Source organism: Malaya genurostris, chromosome 3 (assembly GCF_030247185.1).
Source record: "Malaya genurostris strain Urasoe2022 chromosome 3, Malgen_1.1, whole genome shotgun sequence".
In the NCBI taxonomy this organism is placed as follows: domain Eukaryota; kingdom Metazoa; phylum Arthropoda; class Insecta; order Diptera; family Culicidae; genus Malaya; species Malaya genurostris.
The window spans coordinates 285,374,055-285,398,478 of NC_080572.1; the positions used below are offsets into that span (position 1 = coordinate 285,374,055).

Below are 24,424 nucleotides of genomic sequence, written 5' to 3' on the forward strand. Positions count from 1 at the left end.
CTCCGATGCAGTCACTTTCAAACCGCAAAACCCGTAACCAGGTGATGCGGTCAGACGCAATTAAAGGCATTTATCCGTAGCGTGAGTTTCACACCGAATGATTTTCGCATTTCCACGGAATGGCGGATTGATGAGGAAATGACTCTAGCTTCAAACTCAATAGTTTACCATTGTCTGGATTCTAGAGCTTCACAGCCCAGCGATAAAAAAAAAGTCCCAAACATTTGAGCTCAAACGTCTAAATACTACTACTGGTTGATCTTGAACTACAGAGATTATAGTGTGTTTTCAGGGCTTTGTCGCTGAATGCAGTACATTTTAAAAGGTGACATCAAAGTCTCGTAAAAAGTGCGCATTCCAACTACATAGCGAACCTTCATCGAGAGAGGTCGGGTTCTGTGCTTTGCGTCACTTCGACCGCAGCCGGTCGTGCCCTCAAAGTGGTTGCGACATGCGGTTGACCCACCGGTTGACATGCGGAATCGTTCAACAGTCTCAGGTGTGACTTACACTACTGACCTAGGAGAAGCACGTGGGACATTATTTAATCCAATTGAACGAGTTGCTTGCCGATTGCATACTGATGCACGCCACCGGAGTCCAATTGAATTTGCGCGATCAAGTAGGCTGTGCAGAAAGAAGAAGAAAAAAAACGGTCAATTGCTGCCATCCCCAATGTCAATGGCGTCTTCGGCAGATATCACCGCATGGAAAGCCTTCAACATGTTGCGTAATGTGTCGTGAATATTGGTTTTGGTAGTGATTGAAGTAATTTGATTGTATAACAATGGGTAATTCTCGCAAGATAACATCCTTTTTTGTTTAACAGCGTAACTTGCGGAAAACCTTCTACTCGGCGTAATAATTGAACTCAGGTAAATCAATACTTGTTTATTGATCGTGAATAAAATTACTCGAATCTATGAATCATGATAGGTATACAATAGGGAAAAAATGACAGATGATGTGTTCAGCACCAAAGAGTACTTGATTGTGCAATGAGCTGGCTAGAACACAATTTCTTAGTACTTTCTAGGGTTACCACCTGCACTTGATACGTGCCTCGCAAACTTTCGGCGTGGTTCAGAGCATTTCATCAAGCGGTTATTAACGGATTTTTTACAGACAGAATCTAGCCTGGCAAAGGTTGACACAACTGTCCCCAAGTTAACTGGCCTTTCGTCAGCATTCTGCAAGAGTTATATTTCATTGACAAAATCAAACAAATATGAATTAAGGAGAACTAGTGAAACAATAAGGCTGACGAGGGAATCAAAGTCGTTATTATAGAAAAAGATGATTATGACAATCTAATAATTAAAAAAAATGAGTAACCTTATAGAAAACAAAGACTCTCCTTCAATGTAATCCTAACTTCGATATCAACCTCAGTCGCCTCAAAGTTCCTAATCCACACCCACCCAAAAACCGAAGTATTGCCAAAGATTCGCAATCCTGGTAACGAAATAAGGGAAATTATTTTTTCAGTAAGAGCCCAAAAAGACTGTTGCTATTGAAAGAATTCAAATCTATGCCGGAAAAGTTTTTCAGTAGAACAGGCCCTAATACGCAAAAGTTCGCTGCTTAACTTCAGAACTCAGGTGAAATTGAAGATGACGGAATAATGGAATCTTTTGACGTAATTTAACGTTTAATTTTAACCTTACTCGACTCAGCATTCAGAGGTGAATTTTATAAACAGTTAGAAGAAGTACCAATGGGTAACCCTCTATCCCCATTTTTATTCGAATTGTTTATGTTAAATTATCTCTCCTAGATATTCTCAAGCTAATCAAAGTCTTGGCATCAGAGCTTAAAATTGACACGCATTCTCAATGAAATATTCCAATCCAATAGTTCAATTATTTTCAATAGTTTACTGTCTTCATTGTGAATGATCGACACCAGAATAGAGATGGCAATTCGTTCACGAATGGTACGAAAGAACTAGTTATTTTGAATGAATGAATGAATGAACAAAAGTTTTTTTTTTTTAAGAACGGTAGTTCCTCAGTTCAAAGTCGAGTGACTTTTTTTTTTGATCGTTCATCTTTTTTTCGAGAACGGTTGTTCTCTAATAAGAAAGCTTCATCAGATCTCAAATATGTTGAAAAATTTTTTTTGTTCGCTTAACCTAACAAAACTAAGTTCTCGTTTATTCTTTGAAAAAACAAACCAACAATGAAAAGAACGAACGAACGGCTCTGGAGAACTAGTTCTTTCAATAGAACTCTGAATCACTGAACGGTTGTTTGAAATTAACTGTTTTGCCCATCTCTACGCCAGAACAAACGAAGAGAGAATATGCATTTGCCTTTCTCATTGAAATAAAAGACTAAACTAACGTCTGCAGTAGAGATGGGCAATTTGTTCGCGAACGGTTTAAAAGAACTAGGGTAAAGGCTCCCTATTTCATCTCATTTGTAAGGAAGTTACCTTAAAAACCTGATTTACCCACCAAAATCACTACGATTTTTTGTATTTCTGCTTAATTCGCCTTGCTCCACATTGGGAATTGATTCACATTCCATGGAAATTAAAATAATAATTAAAAAATCAGCTAAAAACAGTTCTGATATGTTCACTACTGTGCTCCTAATTTCATCTCAAAGGTTTTATATTCACGCTTGGTTATAAAGAGTGACTGAAATATGATATATATAAATCGAAGTAATTACACCCCAGAATATCTTTTGAAACCAAAACTATTACATATTCGAGCACCAACGGGTAAAAGTTATTGTGAAACCCTTTTCTGTCATTTTCGATTCTCAAAGGTTCGGTTAAATAACGACACTGCATACTATGGGATTTTCACTAAAAACCGCAAATCACTGAAAGGGCAAATGAAAGAAAGAACACAATTTTGAAACAACTGTTCCGCTTATGTCATTGACTGGATATGGATTTCGTTCTCACAGTTTGAAAGCGATGCTGAAAGTGACATTCATTTCTCGCCATTTTCGTCTATTTTGAGTCAATGAAAATGACTTTTATTAGCTCTGCTTGGCATTACATTCCTTTCTGTTTCAACAGACTTCTTAACCGATTCATAGCATACAGAATCATTGCATGGTTAGAACTACGATCCTACTGACACTAAGAATTCTTCCAGATCGGGGCTCGAACATACGACAACTGGCTTGTAAGACCAACATACGACAACTGGCTTGAATCGCCAACGCGGGATATATTCTCATTGTCAGGGAGTTAAAAAATTTAACTTTCGAAGTCATACTAAATACTTCCAATCATTCGTACCAACACATAATGGCAGCATTTCACCATATGATTCATAGAGTGCTTGCCCTGTCCCTCAGAAAAGAACTCTGCAACTAGAAGTTGGAAAGTTCAATTGATATCCGGAGCGCTCAATCGAAACACAATCCTCGAAACAAAATTAAGATTGTTGGAAACAGTCGGTGTTGAACAGTCGTTCGCACCGCACGCGTATAGCTCTTGGCTCCTGGAATTTTTTTTCTGGCTACCTAGAGTTTCATTGATTCAAGGCTTCAGTCTTTTTCAAGGCTACCTGAATCACTAACTAAGTGACTAAGTGATACAAAGAGTGATATTAGAGTGACTAAGTGATACAAAGAGTGATATTAGAGTGACTAAGAAATTAATCAGCCTTTTTTAAGGCTAGCTAGGAGTCTAATCGAAGACTAATTTAGCCTAGTTAATTTAATTTAAAATTTCATTAATTTCAAAAATGCCTGCGTCCAACCGGAAAGGCAACAAGCCTAAGGCTAAAAATAATTCAATACGGAATAAATCACAATCCGTTATTCAACATTTTTCTAATAACATTCATGATCTTATAGAATCTGAATGTAAAAATAAAAGACAACGGACGGATTTCCCTTCCGTTGATCCTATGCCGTCTAACAATATTTACGAGATTCTTCCTGAATCCGATTGTAGCGACATAGAAGAAAATTCTTCAAAAATTCCCAAAATGGACGCTTGTCGTTCTGGGAAGAAACATCAATCTATGCCACCAGTGACGGTGATGATTTCCGACTTCAAAGCATTCCGTACTGAGCTTTCTACTTTTCTCCCGGAAGTAAAAGTCTCATTTCAAATCGGACGAAGAGGAGAATGTCGAGTCTTGGTGGATGGATTGGAAGATTACGAAAGTCTTATTCGATATTTGTCCGAAAAACTTCATAAATTTTATTCATATGATATAAAATCAGACAGACCTTTCAAGGCTGTCTTGAAAGGATTATCAAATGATCAAAGTATTGATGAAATTAAAAATGAACTAAAAGAATTGCTTGGTTTTGCCCCTTCCCAAGTAATACTTATGAAAAAAAGAGCGAATGGTACTTCTAAACCACGCTCTGGAATTTCCCATGAACTTTACCTAATACACTTCAATCGAAGTGATGTAAACAATTTGAAAACTTTAGAAAAAGTACGTTTCATTTCCCACATTAAAATTCATTGGGAACATTATAAACGGCATAATCGTATTGCAAACTTAACGCAATGTCGTCGTTGCCAAGGCTTCGGTCATGGAACCAAAAATTGTCATATGGATATACGGTGTTTGAATTGTGGTAAATCGCATTCGAAAGACGCTTGTCCAATGAATGAAACCACTGATAAATTTTCATGTTCAAATTGCAATGGAAATCATAAATCCAATTATTTGAAATGTCCTGTCAGGGAAAAAATTTTAAACGCTCGTTCGCTTAGACAACAAGTCAAATCAACGACCTTAAATTTACAGAACATACCTGAAAATTCTTCTAAGGCACCTGCCAATTCGTCTTCTAACGAAAACAATTTATTGACAGGTAGATCGACCTCGTCATCATCTTCTTCTAATGTCAGTTATGCTGGTATATTAGGTAGAAATCTATCTCCTATTTCTTCTAATGTAAATAATCAAAACACAGGACCGCCTTGCAGTTCTTCTTCTAACGAAAACAATTTATTAATAGGTAGACCGACCAAATCATCTTCTTCTAATGGCAGTCTACCTACAAATATTCCTTCAATGCCATTCGCTTCTTTAAATGAAGTCGATTTAGGCGATATAACTGAAAATAAAATGATCTACCTACAAGATCAACTTTTTCAAATGATCATCCAAATGAATTCGACTTCATCACTTTTTGAAGCATTTCAAATCGGATGGAAATTTGCAAATAATATTATAATGAATTTAAAATTTAACAGTGATGTTAAATAATTATTTGAATATTTTAAATTGGAATGCTCGATCTTTGAAATCGAGTGAAGATGAATTTTATAATTTTCTCAAAGTTCACAAAATTCATATTGCCATTGTGACAGAAACTTTTCTTAAACCAAATGTAAAATTGAAAAGTAATCCACATTATGTGGTTCATCGATTTGACAGGTTTACTGGAATTGGTGGTGGAGTTGCCATTTTTGTCCAACGGCAAATTAAACATCGAATTTTACCTTCTTTCAATACTAAAGTTATTGAAAGCTTGGGAATCGAAGTTGAAACCATTCATGGAATTTATTTCATCGCTGGAGCATATTTGCCATTCCAATGCACCGGCGAACAATTAAATTTCTTTAAAGGCGATTTGCAAAAACTCACAAGATATCGATCGAAATTTTTCGTAATAGGGGACTTAAATGCTAAGCATGTCCAGTGGAATTGTAGGCAAAATAACAGTAATGGTAAAATACTTCATAATCAACTCTCAGTTGGTTACTTCACAGTTCTTCATCCCAGTAATCCTACTTGTTTCTCTTCCGTGAAAAACCCGTCTACAATTGATCTGGTTCTAACAGATCAAAGTCACATTTGTAGTGAACCGATTACTCATGCTGATTTTGACTCAGATCATCTTCCTGTAACATTCAGACTTTCCAACGAAGCTATAATTAATCCAATTAGTTCTATTTTCAACTATCATAGAGCAAATTGGTTGGATTACAGATCTCACATTGAAAATCATGTGGATCATGAAACTATTTTAGAAAATTCTGCGGATATCGACACAGCAATTGATAATTTGAATCATTATATTATCGAAGCTAGAAATCTTTCAGTTCCCAAAGCTCAAACTAAATTAAATTCTCCTATCATCGATGACAATCTTCAACTGCTCATTCGGTTGAAGAATGTTCGTCGACGACAATATCAACGTTCTCGTGATCCTGCTATGAAAAACATAGTTAAGGATTTACAAAAAGAAATTAAACATAGATTTACTCTTTTGCGAAATGAAAATTTCGCTAAAGAAGTTGAACAAATTAAACCATATTCTAAACCTTTCTGGAAACTTTCTAAGGTTCTTAAGAAACCTCAGAAACCTATTCCTGCTCTCAAGGAAGGAAATCAAATACTTCTTACAAATGGCGAAAAAGCTCAAAAACTTGCTCAGCAGTTCGAGAGTGTCCACAATTTTAATTTGAACGTTGTGAGTCCTATTGAAAATGAAGTCTCACTGAAATATGATCATATTTCAACCCAAGTGTTATCACACGATGACATTATTGAGACGAATTTTGATGAAATTAAATCAATTATTAGAAAACTTAAAAACATGAAGGCTCCTGGTAATGATGGAATTTTTAATATTCTTATTAAAAATCTTCCCGATGTTGCCTTGAGACTCCTGGTTAAAATTTTCAACAAGTGTTTTTCATTAGCTTACTTCCCAAAAAGATGGAAAAACGCTAAAGTAATTCCTATCCTAAAACCTGATAAAAACCCAGCAGAAACATCAAGTTATCGCCCAATTAGCTTACTTTCTTCTATCAGTAAACTTTTTGAAAAAATTATCTTGTTAAGAATGATGACTCATATAAATGAGAATTCAATTTTTTTACCAGAGCAGTTTGGATTTCGTCATGAACATTCAACTACTCATCAACTTGTCAGAGTAACGAACGTGATAAAATCAAATAAATCTTCTGGGTTATCCACTGGAGTTGCTCTTCTAGACATAGAAAAAGCATTCGACAGTGTTTGGCACAAAGGTTTAATAGCAAAAATGTCTGATTTCCAGTTTCCTATTTATTTGATCAAAATAATTCAAAATTATTTAACTGATCGTACTCTTCAGGTTAGCTATCAGAATTGTAAATCTGAATTGCTACCCGTACGAGCCGGTGTTCCGCAGGGTTCGAGTGTAGCTCCAATCTTGTATAATATTTTCACTTCTGATCTTCCAAATCTACCCGTTGGTTGTCAGAAATCGCTATTCTGTGACGACACAAGTCTGTTAGCCACAGGTAGAAATCTAAGAGTGATCTGCAGTCGCCTACAAAGAAGTTTAAATATTTTCAGTGATTATCTGTCAAAATGGAAAATTAAACCAAATGCAGCAAAAACGCAATTAATTATCTTTCCTCACAAGCCAAGAGCTTCTTTTCTTAAACCAAACAATAATCACATTGTCAAATTGAATGGCTTGGAATTGACATGGTCTGATCAAGCTAAATACTTAGGTTTAACGTATGACAAAAAACTCACTTTCAAGGATCACATTGAAGGAATCCAGGCAAAGTGTAATAAATATATTAAATGTTTATATCCTCTTATAAACAGAAATTCTAAGCTCTGTCTAAAAAACAAATTGTTAATTTATAAACAAATTTTCAGACCAGCCATGCTTTATGCGGTACCAATTTGGTCAAGCTGTTGTTCCACCAGGAAGAAAACGCTTCAAAGGATTCAGAATAAAATTCTGAAAATGATTCTGAAGCGTCCTCCCTGGTTTAGTACAAATGAGTTACACAGACTCACAAATATAGAACCATTAGATGTAATGTCACATAATATTATAAGCAAATTCCGACAAAAATCGATGCAATCTTCAATTGAATCGATTCGCTCTCTGTATTAGTTAGTAAGTTAGTATATAAGTTCCTTTTCCCCATTACACAATACAAGTAGGTTTAGAATTTTCCCTACACAAAAATCTCAGAATTGCGGAAGCAAATGATGTCTTCATGGTAATAACCAAATCATATATATATATATATATATATATATATATATATATATATATATATATATATATATATATATATATATATATATATATATATATATATATATAGATATATATATATATATATATATATATATATATATATATATATATATATATATATATATATATATATATATATATATATATATATATATATAACAGGGCTGAAAAGTCACCACTTGTGGCTGAACACCCAATTTAAATCTTAATAATTTAATTTTAACTCATATTCCAATAAATAGTTATTTAAAAAAAAAAAAAAAAAAAAAAAGATTGTTGGAAAACAATCACTTACAAATTTTTTCCTCAATTTGGTACAATTGACAGCAAAGGCTAGATACACCGATTGCAATATTGCAGTTTTGCGATTGTTGGGTTTCCCGTGCAGGGAAGTCATCCCGGACTTTTAGCATGTTTACTGTACTTCGATGAAGTCTCGAGTCGTTACTACGTATTTTCGTGGTATGCCGCAAAAACTACCGAGTTAATGAAGTTAGTAAAGGGTGATTTTTTTAGCGGTATAGGATTTGATTTTCAAAACAAAAATAAGCACAAAAAAATTAAGAAAATTGATGAGATATTCATTGGAATCGACAGAACGATCAATATAATTTTTTTGAAGATGGTTACATGCAAATGTTGGCCGCGATGCGCAAGGTCCAATTTTGTCACACTCTTCCCAACATATCGGCCGGTATTTCTCGAATGAATGCTTCAATATTTCCTTCTACTGCGCAAATTGTTGCTGGTTTATCCTTGTAGGCATGTGCATCAATATGGTCCCACAAAAAATAGTCCAAAAGCGTTAAATCACACGATCTAGGAGGCCAACCGGCAGGCCAAAAAGGTGCGTTAAACTGTTCACCGAAGGCGGCTCTCAATATTGGTCATTCTTTCACGTGCCGTGTGGGATGTGGCACCGTCTTGTTGAAAACACATATTAGGCATATCCAATTCTTCTATTTTGGGCAAAAAATCGTCAATCATCATACAGTAGCGTTCGCTAATCACAGTAACGTTTCGCCCATCGTCGCCTTCGGAGAAGTACGGCCCGATGATGTCACCGGCCCATAATCCTCACCAAAAAGTGACTGTTTTGGGATGCATTGCACAATGCACAGTGGGAAAAATTCTATGAAAACCCGCAAAGAATTCTGTAACTCATGAACTAATTGAGATAGATCAACAAACTAAAGCGTTTCTTATGTTAAAATGTCCAAGGAATTCAATGTGATGGTTTACAACGGCCGCACGAATCGCAATCCTGCTCGTTTTACCCCAAACGTACTGTAGTTTCGGGGTTTCCTATAACATTCGCTCTGTAACTTGAAAACAAGTTGAGTGCGGTATTCTGAAATAGTCTACTTCAATGTAAAAAAGTCTGGAGAATCGATTAGAAGAACTCTGGCCGCACGAAACGTTTTGGTGATTATTTTATCCCAATTCCTCCATTACATGAGTTCCTTACTGTAAATCGTCCTTAAATATTGGTAAAACTTCTTGCAAGTTTGCTAAATCTAGCTTATCTTATGTAAAAAAGTCTGGACAATCGAATGGAAGAACCTTCACTGGCCGCACGAAATTGATGATTATTTTATCCCATTTCCTACATTTTATGATATTTTATAGTAAATCGGTCTTACATCATGGTTAAACTTATTGGACGTTTACTAAATCAAGCTTATCTTACGTAAAAAAGTCTGTAGAACCGAATGGAAGAACCTACACCGGTTGCATGAAACGTTTTGATGACTATTTTACCGAGGACGATTTACAATAAGATATCTTGAAATGGAGAAATGGGGTAAAATAGTAACCAAAACGTTTCGTGCGGTCAGTATAAGTTCTGGCATTCGAGACCGCACTCGACTTCTTTTCAAGTTACGGAACAAATACTACAGAAAACCCTAAAACTGCTGGGAATTTGGGGTAAAACGAGCAGGATGGCGATTCATGCGGCCATTAAAAACCATTCCATTGAATTTCTTGGATTTTTTTTTACATAAGAAACACTCTTGTTTGTTGCCTTTTTCCATGGTTCCCGATTTCTTTGCGGGTTTCCTGTTTTTTCCCCACTGTGCAATGGTCCGAAACAGGAAATTAGCGAGTAATAAATATTTTTCCTAATAAATATTATTTTTTTGTAGTTTGTTTCTTCACAAAAGTTGTTTGTATTCAACTGGCGCATCTTTTAATGTAAAAGATCATTATGGTGGTTCATGTGTGAATTTAAATCTGAATTCAAACTTTTTTAATTGAACTTAAAAAATTGTACTTCACAGCGAAGTTGTAGGAAATTTTTATTTTGAGCAACTTTGCTGAAGAAGTCATCTTCCTACCTCTTCTTTTGATCGAGTTACTTCAATACTTCGGAGTAAAAGTAGGGTGGTTATCGAAAAATCACATTTTTTGTTCTAACTTTTTTGTGAATAGTTCAACGAAAAAATCGTCTTCCGAAGATTTGTCGAGCTGATTATTGCGCACAATTTAGGTTTTTAATTAAAGCTACCATACAAAAGTTATGATTGTTTTTTCGTCAAAAGCTTGTCAACCATCTAATATAAATATTCAACAGATGCCAGATTGATAAAGACTAATCTCATACGGCTTCCGAAAGGTCATAAAATAGGAAAATCTTGGAAGGGTATTATTTTTTTAACTTTAAATAAGTGTTCAAATTGCCTTATAAAAATCGAAAAGATCATATAACTCTTAAACGCCAAAACGTAGCAACATACTACTTTCAGCAAAACGATGTTTCTAATGTGCCCTATGAGTGTCTCATACCTAGTTTTTTTCGAAAAATGATTATCAAGAAAACTACAGCCGAAAATAGATTTTTCGCTTAACAATTTCAATCAATTTATTCACAAAATGATTGAGTCGATTGCAATTGAATGACTCCCAGTATAAGATACAATTTGATACCGTTGTAGGCCGACCTAGTAGGCCATGGCATTGCTATCACATCTTCATTAGCAGTGAAAACTGGGTTAGTCAAGCGAAAACGACATTAGAAAAATCTGTTTGTTTATTTAGCATTTGGAACATCATCCTCAAACACTTATAACGGATTTGAGAACACCATTTATGAACTGTGATCCAGAATATTCCCTATTTGTGACAATTCTCGCTGCGTTACTTATTGGTTTTATTCTGTTTAGTTTTCAAGCAGCAATTCTAATGAAAATCCTATGCATTGTCAAATTGTCAAAATTGATGTAATGTTTCTTGCAATTTAAATCAGGTGGGCTTCGAGGTCATTGGAGCACATTTTCAAAGGTCGATGCAACGAATCTGAATTAAAAAATATCTGTTGTAATTAATATTATTTATCAGAATGATGATTAAAGTAACCAATAGAAATGATTTTCTCAGGTGAGTCCAAAGTTTTGCAGAGTAGTGTAATGTTTATTTTATTTATTTTTTTTTTATTTATTTCGTCAAGCAAATGTAGACTACATATAAATTGTTTACAATGTTCACTTACATACTACGAGTAGTGTAATGTAGGGTGTCAATATTTTATGGTTATCTCTAATTTTTTTAAGCGGTAATGCTCGAAAGTGTAAGCACCTCAGAAAAAAATCTCTATGCAAAATTTGAGCTAAATCGTATATGAATAAGGGGTTCTACCCGGCGGTCAAAGATTGAAAATTTTGAAGAATCACCTTGAAATGACGAGTTAATATCGCGTTCTTTACATCATATAGTTGGTCTCGACATTCTCATTTAACTTGTTAATCTTTTTCCCCAAAATAATTGCAAGTTCATCGGATGAGTAATGGATCCATGTTGGTAACCCTAACGCTTTATATGACAAGTAGTCTCAACCTGGATCAAATCGTTTCGAAATGATAATCGACCAGAACTCTTCATGGTTATCGCTAATCTTCAAAAACAAATCTGTAAAAGTGCTTTACACTTTGCATTTAGCGCAATTAACACACACTGACTGTCAATAAACGCCTTCTGTCGCCGTCGAACAAAGTGCGCAGATTTCTGGGAATACCTAATTAGCTATTCATATTTGATGTGATCTCCAACAACTGCTGGATCGTTTTTACAGCATGTACGTGAATCATCGTTATCAACGCGAATGACGTCCGGGGTCTTGCTCTGGTCGCTTCAACATTTTCCTCATTGTTCTATTGTATTTCTATTGTTCTCGATGTACCCTTTGAACTAGCGGAAAAACGTAGGAATTCCTTCTCGTAGGCAAACGGCCGTAGTTAGTAATCAACAACATTCGAAACTTAGCTACAGGTATAAATTTTGTTTCCATCTATAACTCGTCAATCTAATCTCTCTGGATTTTAAAGCATTATGTTACAGTAGCTTACTGTAACAAATATTAGCATTGTTCGCACTCGAGTAGAACAGCAAATCGAAAACGTTAGAAGGCATACCGGGTTTAGTTCGCACCTAGCTAATGTTCATTAACATGTAAAAGTTGGTTCCGATTCATGCACACTATAATGTTATTAGTACCGACGGAGTCACAAGCTGACAAATATGTCAAATCTGTCAGTAACAATTGAAACCTCTTCAGCTTCGCTAAGCACGCCACCTGCGATGGAATTTTCTGTACCCTTTCTCTTGAGTACGTGTAATAAATGACTCAAGTTCAAGTTCATTACAAAAACTGAAACGGCCCATGTGTGAAACAATTGCAGCACATCTTAGCAAGCCGTTGCGGCAAGTCCAATCTACGACTCAACGCCTGCTGATCAAACGATCAAGCCTGGCACGAATAATGCTGTTGATAATGCAGAGATTCAGAGGCGTAACGGATTTACAATCCAACGCGCCGAAATGACTTCCTGGTTTGTTGGGTGACCTGCAAGTCCGTTGAATGATATGGTCTGTTGTTTTCTTCAGTTTATCAATTAATATTTTTCGGCAAGTAATCCAGAAGTAATCAACATGCAAGCTATAACAAGTCAGGCATCAGATTCGAGTATCCGGATTCTCTGCGATGTTATCCAGACTGTTTCATCCACTGTGCTTTTGTGGGCCATTCTCATATTAATTTGTCAAAGACATGCTAATTAGAGAACTGCTGCTGTTTACTAGTGGAACATGACTCAAATGCCGGTTATATTGAAATTCTGCTTGTTTTTTTGTGAGATCAGATTCAGAACACTTTGCATCGATTTATTTCTACTGTTACGATGCTCCACAGCGAATCAGTTTTGGAACTTCATATATCTCATCTCATTCGAATTTCGTTGTCATTAGAGCCGGTCAAAAAGAACTAGCCGTCTTCGAAGTATAAGTGAACTGGAGTTCTTTTTTAAAGAGTGATAGTTCTTATTTTTTTTCAATAAAAATTCTTTGAAGATGTATACTGGCAGGTTTGAATGATCTGGTAGAAGTTGCATACATTTGCAACCTTGAAACGAAGTTTTTTATGGAGTAGAAAAGAAACCAATAAAAAACAGAACCATATGGTTAAAATGTCTTTTATAGACAACAGAGTTCTGTCAAATCAAAGCAGTTGAACTTATGATCACACTTTTGATTCAGCACACTTTCATACTGTGTAGTTCGATTTTATGGGAACTGTGCAATATATACAAACGTATAAATGTTTTAATGAAACTATTTGTATGGCACGAGAAAGGCATTATCACACCACGTTTTTCTCAAAATGGGTCTGCGAGGTGACTACTGCGCTTAAACAATATTTGATATTCTGTTGACCATTCGCATTCTTGATTATTCGATTCATTTTTGAACCAAAAAATTAAGTTAAAAATGTTCTATTATATATTGTTTCATTGAAATTAGAAAATCCTGATCAATCAAGAAACTGTTCGTTTTCTGTTTGTTATAATTTGGCTCCGCCTTTTTGGCGACAGTATGCAGTGGTGCTGATATTTATACAGAGCCGTTTCACATCTATAGGCATTAGTATAGAGCAGATTAGCACTAAGCGAAGTTCACAAGCGCTGGTGGTGTCAAACAAGGCGATTGTTTTCAATGATATTCTTTTGATACATTTGAAAAACATACACGCACTATGTTCGGTAATTCTTTTGACGAAAACATTCGGTAATCATCAGAAGTAACAGATTTTTCGATGAAAAGAAATTTATTTTAGTGAAATTGTGCGAATTATTACCGGACGATAAGTTTCACTAAAGATATTTTGCATAATTCTGTAAGTAAAAATACAATTTTGACAGGAAATCTGAATCAACTCCAAGTACGGTAAAAAATACCGAGGAAACAACGAAATTAACTTTCGATCGTCAAACTTCGGTAAATTCGATAATCAAGGAAAATCTGCCGAATTCTACGCGATTTTCTTATTTTGTACATTCAACATTATGGAATGGCGAAAAATCGCTGCGATACAATATTTTCTTGCATTGAAATAAGTTAATCTATGATAAATTTATAAATGTGTAAGTTTCAATCAACGTGTAAGTTCACCTCATCCCAAATATATATCTGGCATCATCCATCTGAATTTTTAATACCGCTCCTAGGAGTCGGTTCTTGTGATGCTCTGGCAGCAGACTGTTTGAGAGCCTTCTTCTTCTTATTTCAGTGGTAAAAGTCTCATCTTCCAATGGAATATTTCGAACGAATGTCAAAATTTAAATCCTGAATTTCGATCGAGTGATGTCTTTGTATGAAAATCCTCACCTCGTTGAGATTTTATTAGTTATGATATATGGAAACCGAAAAAATAGAAAAATAATTTCGGATACCATTGTTAAAAATCCAACGTTGTTTTGTTTAAAATGGAATCGTTTCGACTGAATCTACATGTTAAGATTAGCTTCAAACAGTTTGTTTCCGAAAAAGTTTTATATGTACATGCAAAATTTTCAACAGATTTTGGTAAGTTATGAGCGGTTGTGTAAGTTTATAATTTCGTTAGCGCACTGGACAACTTGCATTCTACCCAGGTCCTACGGTTTCATGAAAAACTTTCAATTTCATTTGGATCCGACTTCTAGTTCCGGATTTACAAGGTGATATGTGTTAAACAAATCAATTTTAAATGCGTGAAAGAAGTGAAGGAGGATTTCTCAGAAATGGAAGCTCTTGACGTAGTGGGTGAAATGTCTTCAAAATGAAATTCACATTGATTTCTCTGAGATGAATGAGCAGCTATTAACAAATATACTATATCTCAATATGGATTACTCTTGCGAATCACGAGGGACATCACAGTAAAGTGCGATGGCAAAAAATTAGGTTTCGTCTGTTCAGCACTATTCATAACATTCTTGAGCAAAGCTATATACTATTTTATACGTCTTGAAAGTGATTTATAGGCTCGTTTCGTCAGAAAAAACACACTTAAATATAAAAAAAAATATTTACTTTCATCAGAAAAAAACACATTTAAATATAAAAAAAGTTTACACCTCTATGTGGGCATCATGCTCAATTATTTTTGATCTCACTTCTGGGTGCACGCTAAACGCAAACTATTAAACATGACTGAACTAATAGCCTTTTTCGTCACGAGATGGTGTTACTGTGAAGTCTTTTTCAATTTGCATTGGATGCGTTAAAGTGATCCAAATTGGTATATAATATATTTGTTTTTATCCTCTCCTGTCTTCAAAAAAAAGCTACCAACCTAGCTTTATTGAAAAATATCTTAAATTTAGTAAAACCATCTGACATTTTTTTCATTTGGAAAATATAACTTTAAAAAAATCTCATTCTCATTCCTGCTTTGATGACAAAACACGAAATATCTCTTTCATGTTGAAAGGCAAAATCGAACCCATTGTTGACATAATACTTTTGGCTTTACCGTGCAATTCTGAAAATAGATTTCGCGAAGTGAGATTATATTGCATACCTTTAAGCGATTTCATTTGCCACAAAAAAATCATGCCCAGTTAAGCGACTGGTTCCGAACCGGGAAGTTTTGAGTTGCCAACATACGCTACAGTTGCATCGGGGTATGAGAACCAACTGAGGTTGGAAGGATATATTGGCATCATATAATAACTAGTGTAACATATAATAACTCAATATTACTACAAAAATAATCTATTGCTCTTCTCGATCCCTCTTTCGTCGTTTCCTTCCAACCGGCATATGAATGACAAAGGGGCTATTTTAGAACTATGAGCAAGCTTTCTTTTGGTACTGAAGAAAAGTTGTAAATGAACGGAAATGACTAAATTCAGTGAAACAAAACTACATTATAGAATCTGAATAAATTAACTAATGAATGATAGTTTCAGTTTTTTCTTCTTTGTACCAAGAGGGCCGACATTCCAATAACATTCGAATCAGTTCGCTCGTTCAATTGAAGTAGTGAATTTTCTGTCGGTGAATCGATTTTCGTAAATTTCTATTGGAAAAAAATTCGTTTGAAAGAAAGTGAAAAATCAGAAGAAGTGTATATAATATTGTTTCGAAAAGCAAGTTTTTATGATTGATCATCAACCAATTGCCTAGTCACATTAGTTTGCGATATCCGCTGCCAGAAGCCCAGCAATTAATGCTCAAAAACCATCAAAATTTAACTTTTATTCCGGTTTGATTGTTAGATATATACCTAGATTGACTCACAGAAAAATGATTCAAATGGAAAATCTCATAATGCGGGTCGGTTGCTTTAAACTCTTCATAGCAAATTTCGAATCCCAGCTCATGGTTCCAAATTGGAAGTAATCAAAATACTACGGCTATAATAAATTTATCAGATGTGAATAGATTGAACTTTTCAAATCGAAGATATTATGGTTCGATAAATCGTTTTTGTCACTTTTTCCAATATTTATTACTCGAGTTTTAAAACTGTTGCCTTACCTTTCTTTGTTCGTAAGAGAAAAAGCGAAAAGTCATCTTGAAGAATATTTATTTTCAATTTAAAATTAATATTTGAATAAAAACTTTACACAATTTAAGTAGGAATTACTTAGGAACGTTCTCAAATTTAAAATTTAGGCCGTCATTTCGAAAACAAATATCAAATTATTGTTTTCAAAGGCATCTTCAGGAATGTGAAATTGGGGAAATATGTTTGTTACTGCTCTTTAGTGAAGTATAGCATTTTTCGGGTTGAAAGTCAAAAACATGATCGACAAGAGTGTTTGAGCTCTTTTTTTTTTCTCAATTCTCTAGTATAGTTTTATCTGAAAAATAACGGCCCTTAATATAATATCTGGGCTTGCTATAATCTTAATAAAATCTGAATGATTGCTTCTGATTTGGAATCATATTTATAACATAATGAGATATAAATATTAAGATCATATATAATTTTGATAGAATCCTGTTATGCTCTGTTGATCGGGTAGGTAAAAAATAATTCAACCTGTTGAAAAGCTGTTCAATAGCATGTTTGGTAAGGCATCCCCAAGCTGGTTACTACTGACTTCTAAAAGATTCTCTTTTCCAGTAACCTTGGCTTTTCCTGTTTTTTAAAGAGTATGCTCTTTCTGTTTGATCGCTTATTTATTTGCATTTATTTTGTGGTAAACCTTATTGAATTGATTATTAGGTTTACAGGACCTCACTGAGATTCAGCGAAATCTGAGTATTGATTTGGATTTGTAAAAAATTCTGTAGATGACAAAATTTTCTGAACCTATGCTCGGGAATCGAATCCATGTGAGTCACGCGACGGTCGTCTGCATAATCGATCGCTTCACAAATCCCTTCTCTTACGGTGAGTGAATCGTACTGTTTTATGGTAATGCGTGCAGAAAATTTAGGACTTCGATTTTCGTCTGGTCTCCATTGTGGTTGGGAATATCCAATCATTTAAATTCATTTTCAGAGAAACCTTCGAAAGAGGTTAGGTGCTCGTCGGTAAACATTGATACGTGCCGGTAATTTTGATTGTATCGTGTGGGAGTGTGCGGCACGATTTGTTGTTTGATTTTTTTTCGGAGGGTAAAATTATATCTAATTGAAGAACGCCGATGTGTGTCCAATCGATGCCCTTGGTAAAAGTCTACTGGATTCGATAAGTTCATTGTCATGCTTACCTATTGATACGTGATTTGCAGTCGTCTTGCATTGACATTGCTATGAGTTATGCTTCGACTGGTTATTGGGCGGATTTGTGTGGAATCAAGGGGTAATTTACACGTCGTTTTTAACTTTCCACTGGACATACACATTAAAATTAGAAAACCAAGCTTTATTGTGCATTCGGTTTGATGAATTCGTTTCTAACGATAAAAATTTACCACGTAAAAAGGTTGTGAGAATTCCTCACAATCTCGATGACACCAGCTTCATCGGAACGTCATTCAACTAATAAGTTTGAGTTTCCTGAAATCCACTCAACTCCGCCACGGCGTTGGTCGTTGATGCGTTAAGACTACATTAGTTTCGTTCGTTTGCCGGAGTCGCATCTCAGAGAACCGGTCGGATGTGAACGCAGCCAGGCATGTCAGAATTTTCCATTTACAGTCGTTTGACGATTTTTGTCCAACTAGCGGAAAACTAAGAGGTTGCGTGCATGTTGCAACCTTTTGAAAGTGCGCCACACTATGATAAACGAAGGTTGTCGTTTTTGATAGTGAGATGAATACGTTTTCACTACTGGACTTTACACAATCCAAAATTGATCGAATTGTAGACAGAATCCAATTTGACAAGCTCCATCGAACTCCCGATGTTCAAAAGTAAAAAAGCGTGTCTTCAGACCTTTTGCTTCAAAACGTAGAAACTGAGGATCAACAAACAAAGTAAATCATAAGCTACTGAGACCACATTTCAAATTGGGTTCACATACGGATATGGAGCAAATCCTATCGCAGCCTACTCCTCTTATCGCGCATCAAAAAAAAAAAAAAGAACTCACCTCAATAATTTTATCATGCACCGCACCGGGGAAAACTATCCATCCTAAGAAAGCCCCGCTGATGGCCAACAGGACACCGACGCCAGCCCAAATCAGGGTCCATTGCACCATCGTTCACGCCGTCTCGTCGTGGCCACCGTTGACCAATACCTGCTACTCGATTCTTTCTGCGTCTGTAGGTCGGAGACCGGCGTTGATGTTGAGTGTGTGTGCAGCCGTCCAAACGACAACCGAGACCGAGAGTGTTGAAAAACTTAAACAATCTTTTCGAGAGTTTTTTTTCGTATTTTATTTCACTTATGTTGAGGCTCTCGGCATTCACTTTTACTAGCTAGATCCAATGCTGCTAGCTACTGTTGAACATGTAAACTATCGATGTTAATAGGTATTGCACGATCCACACTGACGATGTAGATTCGAGTGGCTCGACGCTTGAATGTTTGTTCTTTCACCAACAGCATTGCCTTTTGGTCACTTTTATCGATGGGATTGAAAACTATCCCCGCATCCTACATGGTCACCACCGTTCACTAAAGAAGAAAGGCTTCGTCACTGACAACCTCTTGCTTGATATGCACTTAGCGCTGTAAATCAATTAGGAGATGGAAACAAGTTTCCTCGTGCCCGACAAATTTTCCACCCTTGAACACGGCCTGCAATCGAACAACTGTTGAATATTATATGAATCAGATCTGTTTTGTCGAACAACTGTGCAAATTCACATTCCCGACAGCCCACGGTTGATAATTAATTACTGCTTGTGTTTCGTTCTATATCGCACTAAGTGCCGGACTAACAACACCCCGGGGGTGGAAATTCTACAAACTACCAACGTGCTGCGGCACCGAAGAAAAACACCAGTTACTATTCGGCTACGGCGCTCCGCTTGTTTTCGTGTCAATCACGGAGCACGGTCATTGGGCAACTGAAATTCACTGATCGAATCGACGAGCTCAAGCCAACCACAGATGCCGTTCATATTCGAAAAAAAGTAGTATTTATTTGCGAACACGACTTGGCACTAGGCTTCAAGCTTGATCCGTTTACTACGCGCGCGAAGAGAGCGAATACTGTGTACCGTTGTGATCAGAGCTTCGGACCGATTTGTGTTCTGAGAATTCCGATTTCAAACACATCAAATCTAGAGTTTACTGAAAATATACCGCAGTTTAATCCGTAACATTTCAATCGTACACTGCTTACCAATAAGTACAACTAAAAGTCGCCAGTTTAGTCAAAAACAGCTTTTGAATAGTCATAAGGGTTGTTTAAAAGCTTATAAACGTCTGAAAATGGCACGGAAAGCGCTGCCAACTCATTCTTTAGAATGAACTGCCCGAAAGTCGAATCAAAACGGTAGCTCCATTTACTAGCTGTAGGTAAACTCAAACACAGGTAAAAAACCTGTCATGCACAGTATCGAACAGGTCTGACATGAGATGTGGAGGAGAGACCACCAAGCAAAGCTCGTAACTCCCGAAATATAGAGAGAGGAGAGCGAATGTATGTAATCAAACATCGACACCTGTGTGTAGACAAACAACGGTGGTAAACTTTCTTGTTGAAGCTGCCTACTGCGATTCTGTTTACTATGTGATTGTGGGAAAACATTGAAATCCCGGAATGAATGCTAAAGCTTGAAAAATAATTCAATATCTTGACATAAGAAACCAATACTAGCTCGGAATTAATTCCTCGAAATTAAACCAGTGAGAAGCCAAAATAGAAGAAAATAATCTTACCCCTATTTGGCTTCAAAGAAATGACGAGCTTTTCCAAAAATGCCCTCTAAGAAAATGACTTGTAGTGGGTAATGTTAGAGACATAACCGCGCGATTGATGTAGGACTGCTGTCGATAAAGGCACATTTAGTTCGGCACATTGTTCTCCGAATAAATTATCCATTTCAAGTAAAATCTCATACGTTCTTTGTAAAATGCTTTGGATTCTGAAAAGAACCGAAAGTTACCATTTCTCAAACATTCAGCACAGTTGACAATCATTTCAACGAGCAAAATTCCGAACGAATCGGTAACCTCTCGTTTGGCGAACGGCGCACAAAGTAAATCTGCCACATGCTTTTGTGCCCTTCCCTACAGCGCTAACGTTCCGCACCGAGTCGTGGCACCCATGAAGTTGAACGTCGTATGGATTAGTGATGACACTTATTCTGATTGAGAATCGATTTTATAAAATCAAATTAATGTACAAAGACTGTCCCAGAAAGTATGGACGCACTTAGATTTCGCTGTAAATAATTCACAAGTGTTAGATATTCAAATTTTATTCGATATACTGATGATATTAGACTACAACAACAGAATATTGTTCTCAAAATTTACTACTTAGCCATTGTAGACTAGCTGGCGCACCTTCTTGCAAACGTTTCTCATTAAATTCCGCACAGACTTCTTGGCGACAAGTTTTGACACTTTTTTCCAATCTTTTTAGAACTGTTGAATGGTTTCGGCTGCTGAGACATGCTTCCTAAGATGTGCCTTCGTTAATGCCCAAAATTCCTCAATTGGTCGAAGTTGTGGCAATTTGGTGGATTCATGTCTTTTGAGACGAAAGTGACATTTTTGGTAGTATACCATTCTACCGTTTAATTCAAGTAGTGGCAAGAAGCAAGAGCTGGCCAGAAGACAACAGGATCCTTATGGCTTCGAATCATGGGTAGAAGTCGTTTTTGTAAACATTCCTTGATGTATATTTCGCTGTTCATTGAAACAGTGGTGATGAAGGGTTTCGAAATCTTACCGCAGCTACAAATTGCTTGCCAGACCATAGCTTTCTTACCCAACTTTTCGACTTACCAATCGATGTCTCGGACTGGTTTAACATTTGCCCCCTATTATACGGTGATATTGTGGTCCCGGCAAGGATTTGTAATCGAGTTTCACGTAGGTTTCGTCGTCCATGATTATGCAGTCCAAATTTCCAGCAAGAATCGTATTGTACAGCTTTCGAACACTCGGGCTGATCGATGCTTCTTGTTTCGGACTACGTTTTGGTTGTTTCTGCTTCTTATAGGTTCGAAGATTCAAACGTTCTTTAGCACGAAGAACATTTGACTTCGAAGTGCCCACTTTTTTGGCCACATCCCGAACTGAAACCTCCTTCTTTTGCTCGAACGCCTTCAGTATACGTTTATCCAACTGAAGGTTAGCAGGACCTTTTTTTCGACCCGTTTCGGTTTATCCTCAAAGGTGTTATCCTCACCGAACTTCCTGATTGCATTTCGCACGGCTTTTTCACTTACTCCTTCCAGTTTTGCTATCTTTCTCAGTGACAGTTCGCGTTCTGTGCACCATTTGTATATAATTTTTCGACGTTGTTCTGCTGAAAGTCCACGCATTTCGAAACAAACTAATGAAAACGAATAAACAAGTGGTTGGAGAAGAGAGTAAACAACAGGATGCAGCCATAAAAATTGACAGATTCTGAACCATTTCGAAATGGCAGCGGTTTTTGGTTGCGTCCATACTTTCTGGGACAGTCTTTATAGAATTTTTAGGTTGACTACTTCATTTCAGATTATCGTTTTTCATTTTTCGGGCCGATTTAATGTATTTTTTTTTGTTACTCGCATGCAAACGACCAGCAGCTGAATGATGTATTCGCGAGATTCATTTCAGGCTTTCAGATTTGGTGGTGTTTTCTACGATATTGATATGCAATATGCTGGCTTTATTTGCATTCGTTTCGCACAGCGAAAAGTGCTTAACCTGTCAAATTGTTCTAGATTTGCACTAAACTGATGATATTTACCTTTTATTTACAAAGAAGGTAATCTTCATAGTTCTTTAGATAACATTCAAAGCCATTAGAACGACTGATTTTGTATAATGCTCTCCATTGTTATCCACTTTTTGTTTTATATTTTCCTTCAATGCAAACAACCAGAAGCTGAATGATGCGCTCCTGTTTAAAGCGAAAGAACCGCAACAAGTCTGTTTGCACCGTCCACTAATTCCAAACTAAACCAATTTTGGTTAAGAGCATTCTTTTTACGTGATGTCGTTTGTAGCTTTTTCACAAATGGGCGGTCCCATACGGCCACAAAGATAGCAAAATATAGAATGTTGATGTTGATTATTTCAATACGTATTTTCACAATTCATTGAAAGAAATTATCAAAATGCAGAATTCTCTACGATATTAAACACTGTTCGGAACATTTTTCTTGAACGAAGCAAATTAAATTATTCTAGATATTCTCTTTCTTTAAATAACATTTAGAGCCATTAGAACGGCTGATTTGGTATAATGTTCTCCATTGTTGTCCACTTTTCGTTTCCTTTTCCTCCAATGCAAATGATCAGAAGCTGGGTGATGCAATCACTTTTGTTTGAAACGAAACTCACACTGTAGATGAAGACCTGCGCGCTCGATGTGTCTCCGCTCATGGATTATCACAGACTGAAGCTAGCAAGCGTGCAACAGGGTCTATTTATAGATTCGGTTGATGTTTTGTATTTGGACCTATTTTTCCACTATTTAAACAATGTTTTCGTAATAAACGTGGCACTGACAACAATCTTGTACCGTCTTCCATTCGTTTCGTAAAAAATAAGAGAAAATACTCAAACAGGGAAAAAGTTATTAGGAAAACAAATTTGGTGCAATTTCGTTACACTTCCGTATTGTGAAATTTTTAAAATGCACCCAGAAGAGCAAAGTAAAGAAAGACGTAGTCCTACGTAAAAAAATACGTCCAATGAAAGTTCTTCGTTAGTCCCATACGTTGAAACGTTTATGCGATGAATGTCCAATAAATCGTCCAACGGGAGGCCGATTCAGGACCTTCGTTTGCCAATTTTGAAAAAGACCAATTAACCGAGAGCCATTATTTTTTCGTTCAATAAATCCGGCAGACAGAGGCCCATCGTTGAACCATTTTCAATATGAGGAGTTGGAGTCACCTATTTTTACTTTTTTTTTATAAATAAAAAAATAGCTATAGAATTCGCTCAAACTTTAGAGGGCCGAATGTCATATACTAATCGATTCAGCTCGACGAACTGAGCAAATGTCCGTGTATGTGTGTATGTGTGTTGTCAACTAAGAGATCTCAGAGATGGCTGGACCGATTCTGATCAAACTAGTCGCAAATGAAAGGTCTCCCCGTCACCCCGAACGCTATGGAATGGTTTTGAGATCTGATGTTTACTTTTTGAGTTATACAAAGTTTTATGTCAAAATGTTTTTTGACAATGTCTGTCACAATTAACCTTGAAAACGGAATACGTTTTTGGACTTAGATTCCGCAAGCTATAGATTGTTAAAATCCAACAAGCTATAGATTGTTAAAATCCGTACATTTTTAACGGAGATATCGAAATTTTTGTGTAAGTTTTGAACACTGAATGATTTTTTATACTGTTACATACAATTGTTTATAAGTACCAAAAAGACTGTGTACAACATCCTTTTTCATGACATTTTGAATGGGACTGAATTTAGCACGGTTTGTTTTTGGCAATATAATCATTCGAATATGACATATGTAAACCAGATGATGGCAGCATTTTCGAGTTGAAAGCAATTCCATAATTATATTGATTTAAACTACATACAGCAATAAATGCTGGAAAAACAGAACACCCATACACCATTCGAATCA

At 36.1% G+C, this 24,424-nt stretch overlaps 1 protein-coding gene across 2 annotated transcripts in view; it reads right to left on the reverse strand.

Annotated features, from left to right (window-relative positions):
• Positions 1 to 19,737, reverse strand: part of LOC131434909 (sensory neuron membrane protein 2) — a 64,277-nt gene extending 44,540 nt beyond the window's left edge. For both annotated transcript variants that reach the window (XM_058602173.1, XM_058602172.1), the window contains exon 1: positions 18,799 to 19,737. In XM_058602173.1, coding sequence (XP_058458156.1) covers positions 18,799 to 18,909 — 111 coding nt within the window. In that variant the 5' untranslated portion in view covers positions 18,910 to 19,737. The remainder of the gene's footprint in view (positions 1 to 18,798) is intronic.
• Between the last annotated feature and the right edge of the window lie 4,687 nt (positions 19,738 to 24,424).